The sequence below is a fragment of the Colias philodice genome, chromosome 3 (genome assembly GCF_061535455.1).
Source record: "Colias philodice isolate Cphi_HAF_F1 chromosome 3, ilColPhil1 Martin Lab GWU primary, whole genome shotgun sequence".
Lineage (NCBI taxonomy): Eukaryota > Metazoa > Arthropoda > Insecta > Lepidoptera > Pieridae > Colias > Colias philodice.
Genome location: NC_143088.1, coordinates 11,707,434 through 11,719,935, shown reverse-complemented (window position 1 = coordinate 11,719,935; position 12,502 = coordinate 11,707,434). Strand labels below are relative to the sequence as shown.

The following is a 12,502-nucleotide window of genomic DNA, read 5'->3' as shown; positions in this document are numbered from 1 at the left end:
GACTTCACAAGAGCCATTAACTTAACAGCACGTATTAAACCGGGATTTAATAAATAAAAGCGTTATCGCTAATTGCTTTGACCCGTATTTTAAACGCGGAGTCTTTACAGCTATTATTTATATTTTATAACGCGTTATTTTAAAGGAAAAATCCTCGTAACTACATTTTACGTAATAATCTTTGAAGTTAAAACGGCACGTGTAAACATGCCTTTATTTTTACGTATAAAATTACTAATTTTGGGTTCATGATTTCGACTTTGGGTACTACAGGTTCTTTAACATTGTCCAAATGTTCTTGCCATATTCTTGTAATTTAGAAACAAATATCATCATTCAAAATGATGTATTAAAAAACATATTGCACGCCTCATAAGCGAAGCGTTGAGGTGGGTACTACTGTCACTTCGCGCAAAACATCTGATTTTTCAAACTTAAAATGTCTTTATGTATCATACATTGCACTTGTAAGATAATACATACACACGCATATTAAGAAAAAACACTATTTTTAACGTTCATGATATTTTTGATGTCATTTTTGTTATTTAAACTAGTTAAAAAACAGTTTAAAAAAGTTCTGTCTTGGACGTCCGTGTGTCTGTATGTGCGGATCCTTTTTCTTGTTAACCCATTGACCACCGTAAGCCCCGATCGGGGCGCGACACAATAGATTTTCTATTGTGTCTGTGATTCCGAGGACTGATGGATTAACACGATAGCGACCGAAATACTTTACTAATCGAGTCTTTTTTTGCACGCCTCATAAGCGAAGCGTTGAGGTGGGTACTACTGTCACTTCGCGCAAAACATCTGATTTTTCAAACTTAAAATGTCTTTATGTATCATACATTGCACTTGTAAGATAATACATACACACACATATTAAGAAAAAACACTATTTTTAACGTTCATGATATTTTTGATGTCATTTTTGTTATTTAAACTAGTTAAAAAACAGTTTAAAAAAGTTCTGTCTTGGACGTCCGTGTGTCTGTATGTGCGGATCCTTTTTCTTGTTAACACGATAGCGACCGAAATACTTTACTAATCGAGTCTTTTTTTTTCTCTTACGCTTGAGTATGCTCAGGAATAGAACCCTTTCATTTTTCAGGGTCTGATTCGATGTGGTTTAATTGTTATTAAATAAACAAAAATAATAATTAATAAATATTTATTAAAAAAAAATTATGAGGCGTGCACTTTTGGATTTTCCAAATTATTTTCTCTTACGCTTGAGTATGCTCAGGAATAGAACCCTTTCATTTTTCAGGGTCTGATTCGATGTGGTTTAATTGTTATTACATAAACAAAAATAATAATTAATAAATATTTATTAAAAAAAAATTATGAGGCGTGCACTTTTGGATTTTCCAAATTATTTTATGATATTAATAAACTTTATGTTTATAATATGTAGGAAAATTCACGACTTTTTTATAGTTTAACTATCTAACTGCACTCAGCTTCACCCGATCTGTCTAAAACCTAATAAATTATATACTAAAACCTTCCTCTTGAATCACTCTATCTATTAAAAACCGCATCCAAATCTATTGCTTAGTTTTAAAGATTTAAGCATACAAAGGGACATATGGACAGAGTAAGCGACTTTGTTTTATACTCTCTACAATGTAGAGAATTAATGTCTACTCTACAATGTAGAGTATTAATGTCTATATAAATATAATTGGAACTTTTACATGGTATAATAAGAAAAAAAGCCATTCTCTTATAAATGAAATAGTTCACAATACAAGTACTTCGATAAATAGTTGATAAGGCTTGTCGTTTATGTACAGTTTTATTGTTCACGAGTCGTTTACATATTTTCATAGAGTTCGTGCAGGTAATATTAAAAACTAGCCAGTTGTTACTGGCCTTTGTTAGAAGTAATAACCGTAATAGAACTATGTATATTTTATGTAATAATGTTGAATTGTGGGTAATATAAAGCTTTGAATTACATTACGTGTTTTGTTGCGATTGGCATACAATATTTGACTAATGACAAGCGATGTATTTCGAAGTTACAAAAACATACAATTTGTGGTACAATTTTTTGTAACGGTGCAGTGGTGAAATTAATAATATATTTTTAGTGTGTAATAATAATAAAATGAATTTTAAGAATTTGATATTAACTAAAATTACAAGAGAAGATATCTACGAAGTCAAGGTAATGGGGACACTTTTTATTATTTTCTTGTAAAAATATTCGCGTAATCCATTGTATCTAATATCTAATAGTTTTTTAAAGCTTTATTTCTAAAAGCATATCTTCTCTATTCATAGAAATGAATCGCAAACTGTGTTACTAAGCGTAAATTTATTTTATTCTTATATTCTTATTCTTAAAACTCAAGAACGGCACGACGAATTCGGATATTTTTTTAAATGGTAAGGCACAAGAAAGTTTCTTATGGAAAGAAAACACGTAAAAGGGACAATAAGGCAGAACAACTTTTGCTAGGGTAGCTAGTTAGTAATCTAATTATTAATTAAATGATAAAACATAGTGACGTAGGCGTTTTCGTTTAAGGCTTGTTCGCGAAAAATTTCCGAATTGCCGACAATCTGACTAATTGGTAGCTGACGTGATGCGGCGCCAATCAATTTGTGAAAAATTAATTTGCACTCACGCAAATTAAAGAGTTTTTCCATACACTTATAGCTAATAAGTTTTTAAAACGAGTTCTTTTGAAGTGAGTTAGTAAACATTTATTTATTTAGATGGAATCTGCAGTAACGCATTTTGATTTAAGTCATACTAGCTTAAACATCATAAAATTAATATAGGTAGCCTATATTCTACAGGGATAATGTAGGATTCTAATGGAAAAATATTTTTGAAGTGAAAACTTCTTTAGCGGCGTTGGGTATAAAATCTTAAACTCGCGTCAGGACACGTGGCCTGATCGAAAAAGCGTAAGATGGATATTTTTTTTTTTAGCCCTTATGTTCCATGCGTAAGACGGATACCATTCCAAAATATCAAACATGCTGAACGTTAATAATCAAGTTTTCACTTCTGCCGGCACTCCCGGAGTGCAACCCGTCTTTTTTTTATTGGTTCAGTAGTTACGGAGCCTATTGAATTCAAACAAACAAACAATGAAATCTTTTCTCTTTATAATATTAGTGTATACAACTAGCTGTGCTTCTCTTTGAATTCACATTCCTCCATTCCTATTAGTTTTAGTGTGATACCCATGCAACTTCGTTGGTTCTTATCCGGAATATTTTTGGCCACCTTCACGTTTCGCACTGCTTTTAAACGCGTATAGCATAGAATGATATTATATGGTATGGTTCTTCTCTCCCCTATTATTTGAGCCATACAAACCTTCATATTATAATATGTACTATAAAGCTTTACAAGAATTGACGAGGCATGAATTAACAGGCTCCTTGTTCCACCCACGTCGCGCGGCGGACGTCCGGCGCGTCAATCTGTCGTCATTCATTCGTTTCGTATGAATGTATCTGAGGTTTGAGAAACGTGAAAGAGGCTGTATGTAGCTTTAAATACTGTGTAGTGAGATGAATATTTCAGTGTAAAATGCATTAAAAACGAACTAAATGCATTAAAATGCAATAGAAACGTAAAAGAAGGTACCTATTACACACGGAATCCTTATACTAAATACTTACATGAAAATAAAATAAAATACATCAACTTTTAAGTTTTACTGACGATTTAATTGACGCATACCTATCGAATATACTTAAAAAATATAATAAAATCGTCTTGTAGGAGTAGGCTTGCAAACACTGTGGTAGGATATAGGACCTATATTATAGGTAATAGATGCGGACATTAGAAAATATTATCATTATATTTTTACACTTGTGGGGACTGAACCTGCTCCCTCTTACGCAATATCCGAGTCACTAAGCACCACTTTTATTCAATCTGCCCCTGCCAACGCATGATCACGTCTTGTTTAATAATATAAAGAAAAAATCACCTTTTAAATCAGTTAAAAAATGTAAATAAATTCAGCTCTATCTGACTCTATGTCGTTCGGATACATAGCAAGTCGCTGTTTTAAAAGATTGTCTCATTTTTTTTTAGTTTTCAGCTGTTCTGTTTTATTATCTATTATTTTTTAACTTTTAGTTAAGTGATTGGCTATTAGAAATTTCAAATAATGAATTCTTTTTTTCTCTATCCCTTAATATCTCTTTATTTTCAAGCAATACGCTTAACGTTTTATTACATTGCACAGTTTCAGGCAATAAAATACTAACTTACTTACTTGATATATATAAAACTTTAATTATTTACCGCCATGTGCAGCTAATGTGACATTATATAATTCAATTGAATGAACTGGGTGTAAGTCTGGGTTACATTAGTGCTAAAAGCATTTCTGAGTGAAAGGTTTATTAGGTAATATAATTAGTAGTATGTACAGATTATATATATCTCTATCTTGGTACCAGTTTGTTACAATTATTTCGACAATTTGCAAAGTGATCAGCTGCACTTTTCGTTGCATGTTAAAAGGGCTCTAAAATTAAGAGAAAAGCATCTATCCGAATAATTCAGATTTCAGTACGATGTTTTTTTCCAATTCTTTTGCATTTTTTAAGCATTTAGGAAATGGAATTGTCAATAGGTACTATATATGCTATATTGTTGCTCTTTTGTGTCGAGAAACAAGACATTTTTACACATTGTTAACGTAAACATACAAAACAAATATTAGGATGAACAATAATGCCCTATAGATGTTACTATATTACCTACCCTGTATCATTGTTTCGCCTTCGTGATGTAACGTCTTGAAAGCGGACGTCCGCAGCGCGTTCAACGCACACGTCATTCCCGTGTGACATACAGCGCATGAATGACTGTGGCGAGGCGTCAGGCGGAGGAAATTTAAGGTGATGAATTAATTTTTCTAATATTTACGGCCCTTTTTAAACCTTCGTAATTTTTATATTATTAAAGTTGTCGTGATGAAAATTCTTGACAAGAAAGTTCAATAGTAACACAATACGTCTACCGTTTTAGAAACATGATTCCATGATATTTTCTCGATAGAAAAAAAATACAAAGTTCTCATTGTTATTTTTTTTTAATCTCTGGCATCTTCAAAATAACAAACGTAAAGTTACGACTTTTTGGATATTAACTATAAAATATACAACCTATACGTCTACCGTGTTAGAATTTTGAAATATGCGATGGTTTTGAAATAAACAAGAAATACTTAAAAATAGCGCCTGACCAGCCAATATAGCGAGAGCCGCCCTGTACCTTCCTACCCCGATCGCTGCACGAGTCATTCCCGCTACGGCCGTCACACGGGGAACTTGTGTCGCTTGCGCAATCGTAAAAAAGGGTGACAACACGATAAGACAAAATGAGACAAATGGGGACAATAAAGAAAATAAGAAGAAGAAACATAAAGGTTGGAGGAAAAAGAATGCTTACACTACACCTGTGCGGGAAATTGCTTAGTACTAAAACCGGTTTATATTCATATTTACATAGTAATGTGAGTTTTCATTTCGAAAAATTTTGTGTAAGTATATTAAATTGAGTTCCTGGGTGATCTGAAAACACAATTGGGCCCGGAGGATGGCGCTGCAGTCACTCCTCCTAATCACATGAACCGATTTGGATGAATATTTGTGTGCACATTTCATTGTTGTGGGATGATTGGTTGATTCGTTTTCACATTAGCTAATATTATGTATTTTTGTTGTTAGAAAGTAAACTTAATTTAATGTTTATAATACATTATTATTGGTATAAATAAGCCAGTGTTCGTCTCACATTGCTGTACCTGCCTACCTATCCTACCAGGGCCTAACTTTGTTCTGGCTATTTTATTTTGATTATTTGTAATGAATAATTACAATTATAATAGAGTGCAAAAAATAAATACATGCGTCAATATATTTTGTGTTTTTTTTAAACAATTTTTTTATTTAAAAAAATATCATTCCGACCGCGGCTTTGCCCGCGTGGAATTAGGTTATATCGTGAATCCTGTTTTATCCCACAGAAGTGTTCAGTTCGGATAAAAAGTGTCTGTGTATCCTATGTGTAAATCCAGGCAATTAGCTATATTTTATCAAAATTGGTAATGTAGTCTTGACGTGATTAAGTAACAACTAACAAAAAAATATACAAATTAACATCCAAAGTTTCGCATCAGTTTTACTGTATTAGTGATATCTTCCACTCTTGACTTTGACTGAGAAGAATTAGGGTTTATAACTTCTTTCAGAAATAGTACCTTTCATTTCTGGGCATGATGTAATATTATCTACGTCAGCATCAAATTCTATCTAAATCAATTCAGTAGTCCGCGTAATTAGGTACCATTTTATTTTTTCAGAGTAACAATATTTTTTGTTATTTTAAAGATTATTTATAACCTGTATTATTTTGTAATAAAGTAAACATTACGAAATAATAATAATTAATAATTATTAATAATGTCTAAGTAGTTGTTAAAAAGAAGATAATTTTGTGTTTATAAGCAAGAAAATAAAACCAATAAATCAACAATTAAATATATGTATAACAATATTATAACTGTATGACGACTCCATACATGTTTGTCCCGAGTCGGCCAGCGGCAGCGCGGCGAGTATGCAAGAATGACTTCGCGCACACCCGCGTTCGCGATAGCGAGCTATTAGACTCCGCCCGCCAAGCAGTGGATTTTTTTTTGTGTATCGTCTTAAAGTCTTTTTTTATATTTTGTTAGTGTCTTTATGTTTTTTTTTTAATTTTTATTAGTGGCTTTATAGTGTTGTGTTTCATGCTTTTTGTGCACTTGGTGATTGTATGATCGTAGGTCTCAGGGGCTTAGGGTTAGAAAATCGGTGGGGTCTAAGAAATAGAAATGTAACTAGTTCGAGAGGGAAACAGATTAATCATTTCTTTGTGAGTAAAAAAAGTATTATAAAAATTGTAGTTTTTGCTCTCTATTTCACTAAAGGAGAGGAAACTACTTATATTTGATGTGTTTCTAATATTTTATAACTCTTTATGTGTATGTTCGGCTTTTTTTTTATGAAAATGGAATAGTTAAGTTATATAGAGTAGCGAACGATACATATATTGAATAAAGGTTAAATTAACTTTGTATATTGTTTGAAAATAAATATGGGACTAGAATAAACATAATATTATGTAGGTAGAGCGTAATCAACCCTTACATAATGAATAGATACATAGGACAAATAACCTATAGCTCGTCTAGTCAATATTACCTTAGGATAACATAATAGTAGGGGAGTCCAGGATGCTAAATGTGGATTTACTCGAGCGTCACGGGAACCTATTAGAATTGGTAGATTAGACCATAGCGAGAAAAAAAGGTCCTATAATGTTTTCACTTTTAGCGGTGGGGAAGGGTTTTTTGATTTTTTTTAATTTAAAAAAGAAAAAAATTGGCTTGGAAATACTCAAGCGCGTTAGATATTGATATTTTGCATGCTCCAGGACGTCACTGAAAAAAAGTATACGTTAATCTGACGATTTAAGTGGCGATTTAATCGCTATGAAGAAAGGGTAAAAAATTAAAGTAATATTATTCGAGCGCGTCAGATTAATATATGGGGGGGTTAATTACAATATAAGAAGTCCCCATTTCGCTAATCTGACGATTCGAGCTCAACTTTAGGGAATTATGGATTATTCAAATTTTCCAGCGGGGCCCCTGAGCGCACCCACCAACCATAACTGCTCATATTGACTAGAGGTACTAATGAATAGCTAAGGTACCGTCCCTTATAGTAATCTGACGCGCTCGAGTAAATCCCAAAATCCCCCTCTTGGCCTCCCGTACTATAACTTATAATTATTGTTAAGTATAAAGGGTCCTGAAGGTGATTAAAAAACATCTAATTATAAATAAACAAATTTTTCGAATATATCTTATTTACATCTTATTAAATGTGTAACAGTGTGGTTAATTCTTTAATCGTACAAGACATGACTCATGTATTTAAATCCTAAAAAAATACGATTCAGCTACAAACAGTAATCTCTGACACAAATAAAAAGTATCATACATTAATCGTATGAAAGATCTAAAATTTTGTTATGTATGTTTTTTGAATGTTAGAACGGGGAACCGAGCTAGTGGTTCGCCTGATGGTAAGCGATAACTATGAACATATTATGGTCCTAACTCTGAAAATCGCTTATAAGGGATAAGCGATTTTTTTAAATTGTGTTCAATATACAATAAAGAATTATTCATTAATTCATAATAAAATTATATCTGACAGAAAAGATATTATTTAAGATCGATTATGAGTTATGACGACGAAGCGTATATGAAAATAAAACGGGCCCCCGGCTCCCCTACGCACGAAACAAAATCGTGTCGAAGCGTGCACGACTCCCACTTAAATGTGTTAATAATAGGCAATATACATATCATAAAATAAAATGTATTTATTTAGTATTCACTAAAAACTTTTAAAGACCACCCATCTAGTATTTAATTAGACAGCAGCGTTCATATAACCCAGTTACTAAAGCTGTTTTTTTGGGTAACAATACAAAAAAAAAACAAAAAATTCGTTTCCTCACTTTCGTTACATTCGCAAATCACTTAAAACTTATAAAACCACACATATTAATTATTAGACAAGCGATACACTCATTCGTATGTACGCAGCCTTAAATCTGTGGTTTCATTGTTCGTTATTTCTAATTATAACTTTCTTGAGATATTTGTTGAAAGTTGCCGAAAGTGGGCCAATTATGATATAGTTCAAAGTTCGTTTGATCATCGATATCTACACTATTTCAGAGGTATTGAAAGTTAGTAGTGTAGTTATCGGATTTAAATGAAGTTTAACCATGTTTTATTCGGGAGAAGTTCTATTTTGGAACCGGGATGGCGTTTATTCAGTTCTTACGAACGTTTTTTTGTATTAAAATGGTAACTATGAAATTAAGGAACTGATTGTAATGCGGTTTTTAGTAATGGCACAGATAATATAATACTATGTAATGGTAAGTGTCGAGATGATTCTTAGCTATATTTGGAAAGTATGGCTTGCAATACTTAGAAGGGATGATTGATGTTGTACTAGCTAAGCCGGGAAACTTTGCTCCGCTAGGACTTCCTTATCTCAGAAGGGTATTACAATAGTTCACGAACTAGGCCCAGCAACGGTATACTAAGCCCCAAGGAGGTTATAGTTTTGCATACGCTGAGTACGTAAAAAATACTTATAAAATTCCAGACGAATTTTTTTGACAAATAGACGAATTCTCAAAACTCTATGTGTACCCCTAACAAGCAACCTGCTCAACTTTTCCACCCACACGTGAGCTATCGTTTAAGATTGTGTTTTCATAGACAAAATGCTCACATTAGCGAAGCGGTATATGCCGGCTGCGCGAAGCTAGAGACGAAAACATGGATTTTATGGAAAAATTAAGCAAAAAATTTTTGGCGTAATTTTGTTGTTTAAGTATTTTTTACGTGATCAGTGTATGCAAAACTACAAATCCCTTCGCGCTTAGTATACCATTAGTGGGACACCCTGTATATTAAACATTATGAAAAGATAGGTAAAAAGAGATCACATCGCATCAGTTGTAATTGTGACAACTTATAAAATAATATTATATAATTTATAATAAATATTAAATATTATAATAAATCAATTGTCATTTAAATAAACGAAAACGACACATAAATGAGTCATATAAAGAACATATGAAATCCCAACTAATTAGCAACTAATTTACAATAATGTGCAACAAAAATACTGTGCGACTTGTTAGTTGACAAAAGTACTGCATAATTCATATTAAACAAATAAGATTTAGTGATTTTATGTTTTTTTTTTATGTTAAAAGACATCACATCAAATAATTGTTGTGACAACTGACTACGTGGCCTAACTGACATTTACTATCCATAAAACTAGAGTAAAACGAGTGGATGAAAGAAATATGTCCTCTATCATCTTAAATTCAACATCACGCAGGCCTAAATGAATGTGTGCCGCGTCTGGCATTCGTCCAAACTTCAGAAGATCGGTCGATGATCTCTGCTATAGTAAAGAGCATGATGGTAGTAAATATGATTGTAGTCGATATTATTTATTCATGTTTGATACGCGATTGTTTATGAGTGAGTAGCAATAAGTGGTCGGTGGATTTAAAAGTTAAGCGACATAGAGCGCGGTCAATGTGATGATGGGTACATAATATTATCAGGTCATATTTTTTTTATTTGAAGTCACAGGCCACAATCCTAGTCAAGACCGCCATTTACCAAAGATGTTGGTTTGATAATGTTTCCCTTCAATAATTGGAGCAGTAAAGATCGATAATTTGCAAATAAATTGAAAAATTAATCTCCGACATTTTAGCAGCCATTGCTTATTATAGACAGTCAATACCTGAGTCATTGTTTAATTGGTCGAAGTATTTACCAAATATATTTTACCGCCTACTAAATTTAAAGTTTTTATAGAAAAGTTAAAACTCGTTCCCTGCTGTTGATGGAATAATAACGCACGCACAAAAGCAAACAGTTGTAAAGCTCATAAATATAAAAATATAGGTACATTATCTCTCTAATTCACGTTTCACATAATAAATTATGCGTAAAACCTAAGAGGATAAACTCCACTTTATTATTTAAAACGCTCGTAATGTGGTTAGCTATAAGCTTTCGTTGTTCACCTTCAGAACAACTTTCCGCGCGAAATAAACTAGATTATGAATTGTTGATGTGAAAAATATATTTCCCGCTATTTCGAATATAAATATTTGTTTTCATTAATGCCACGGTGCGATGAACTCTGCTGTGTTCTCTTAGATTCATGATGGATTAGTTTTTAACAAGATAATTTGAGTATATAGTGCGAAGTTGAACGTCTAGTTCTTTTGAGTGTATATTTTGGACTGATTTTATAATGTCCAGGTTTATGTTTAATGCTCTTCATCACTACATAGTATAAAACAAAGTCGCTTTCTCTGACCCTATTTCCCTATGTCCCTTTGTACGCTTAAATCTTTAATACTACGCAACGGATTTTGATGCGGTTTTTTTTAATAGATAGAGTGATTCAAGAGGAAGGTTTTAGTATATAATTTATTAGGTTTTAGACAAAGCGGGCGAAGCCGCGGGCGGTAAGCTAGTTATCCTATACTTTACGAATAACTTTCTCCTGTATGCGCTACGCTACGGATTGAGCTTTTGTTGATTTGAAGAATGTCAATTGGAAAATAGAGATTAGAACGACTTACATTGTCAAGTGATTAAGCGAAATGCTACACTTGCTTGCTGCTTATGAAAGCAGTTAAAAATTGAGATTAATAGATATGAATACGGTTTACATGTCAATGGTCACGAGCTCTAAACCAATATGCCAATGGTCATATAAAACGTAGGTACGTAGCAGGTAATTAAGCGCCCCCTACTTGAGTACATATTAATTAAACACGAAGCAACGGCGTGGAATGCTTGCAATACAAAATGTACCGCTGTTTAATTATTTAATTGGGCCCTGGGAAGTGCAACCGATTATGCAATACTATATTTCGCTCACGACTTTGACTGGTTATAATTTCCGAAATAGTACTCCTAAGTTACTCTATATAACAAAACCTATTAGGCTATTAGATAGTCTCATAAACATCGGATCTCATACAGAAAACATGACAACCATTTATATCAATAAACGTTAAAAAATGATACTCATAATAGCACAACACTCTTTTTTAAAGTCCCAAGTAAAAAGTTAAAAATATTATTATGTATACGATGTACCTTACGTATTATGAATAATATCATTAAGCTGTTGCATAGCTTCTATCGCGGGCCTTGAGCGCGGGGACCGAATCCAGAAATTGCGTAACGAAAAACCTCACGCTCCCCACTCCGACGGGCGTGGAGGTGTGGCTTGAAGGCATGCTATGCAATAGCTTTACCGCGGCAGTCCCCGAGTGCCACACGTCTTTTTTTTAATTTACATATTTACCTTTAAGTATACTTATAAAGATAATAAATTTATTACAGCCAGTGGTCAAAGAGGGTTACCTGATGAAACAGACGCGCAGCTTCCTAAGATGGCAACGCCGATACTTCAAGCTGCGCGGGCGCACGCTATACTACGCAAAGGAGAAGGATGTGAGTCTAGTTTATATTTATTGTGTTTTAATTATAAATAATAGTTTAAATATAGCTTAAAGTAGGTATAATTTTATTAATGAATATTTGTTTCGTAGAGACGAACTAATTTTGAAAACTCTACATTTTTTAAACGCGTTTTATATTAATATAGATAAATTATAATTAAACAAGTCATAAAATAAAATAAATTAATAATTGAAGTAATCGAATTGAACATTATATTTATTTCATTGAATTAAGAAATGATTAAAATTAAATTAACAAAGTCATACAAAACACAGAATATAATTTGAATAAATGTACCTACTCTAATTCTGCATTAATACTAATAAATGATAGTGTTAAAACAATTAAAACCT

At 32.6% G+C, this 12,502-nt stretch overlaps 1 protein-coding gene and 1 long non-coding RNA gene across 2 annotated transcripts in view; both read left to right on the top strand.

Annotated features, from left to right (window-relative positions):
• The window catches only part of LOC149490056 (uncharacterized), a 171,811-nt gene that overhangs the window by 8,318 nt on the left and 150,991 nt on the right, over positions 1 to 12,502 (top strand). The gene's annotated exons all lie outside the window — the stretch shown is intronic.
• The window catches only part of LOC149490057 (diacylglycerol kinase eta), a 161,720-nt gene that overhangs the window by 2,052 nt on the left and 147,166 nt on the right, over positions 1 to 12,502 (top strand). The window contains exon 2 of the mRNA XM_089715045.1: positions 12,030 to 12,140. Coding sequence (XP_089571171.1) covers positions 12,030 to 12,140 — 111 coding nt within the window. The remainder of the gene's footprint in view (positions 1 to 12,029; positions 12,141 to 12,502) is intronic.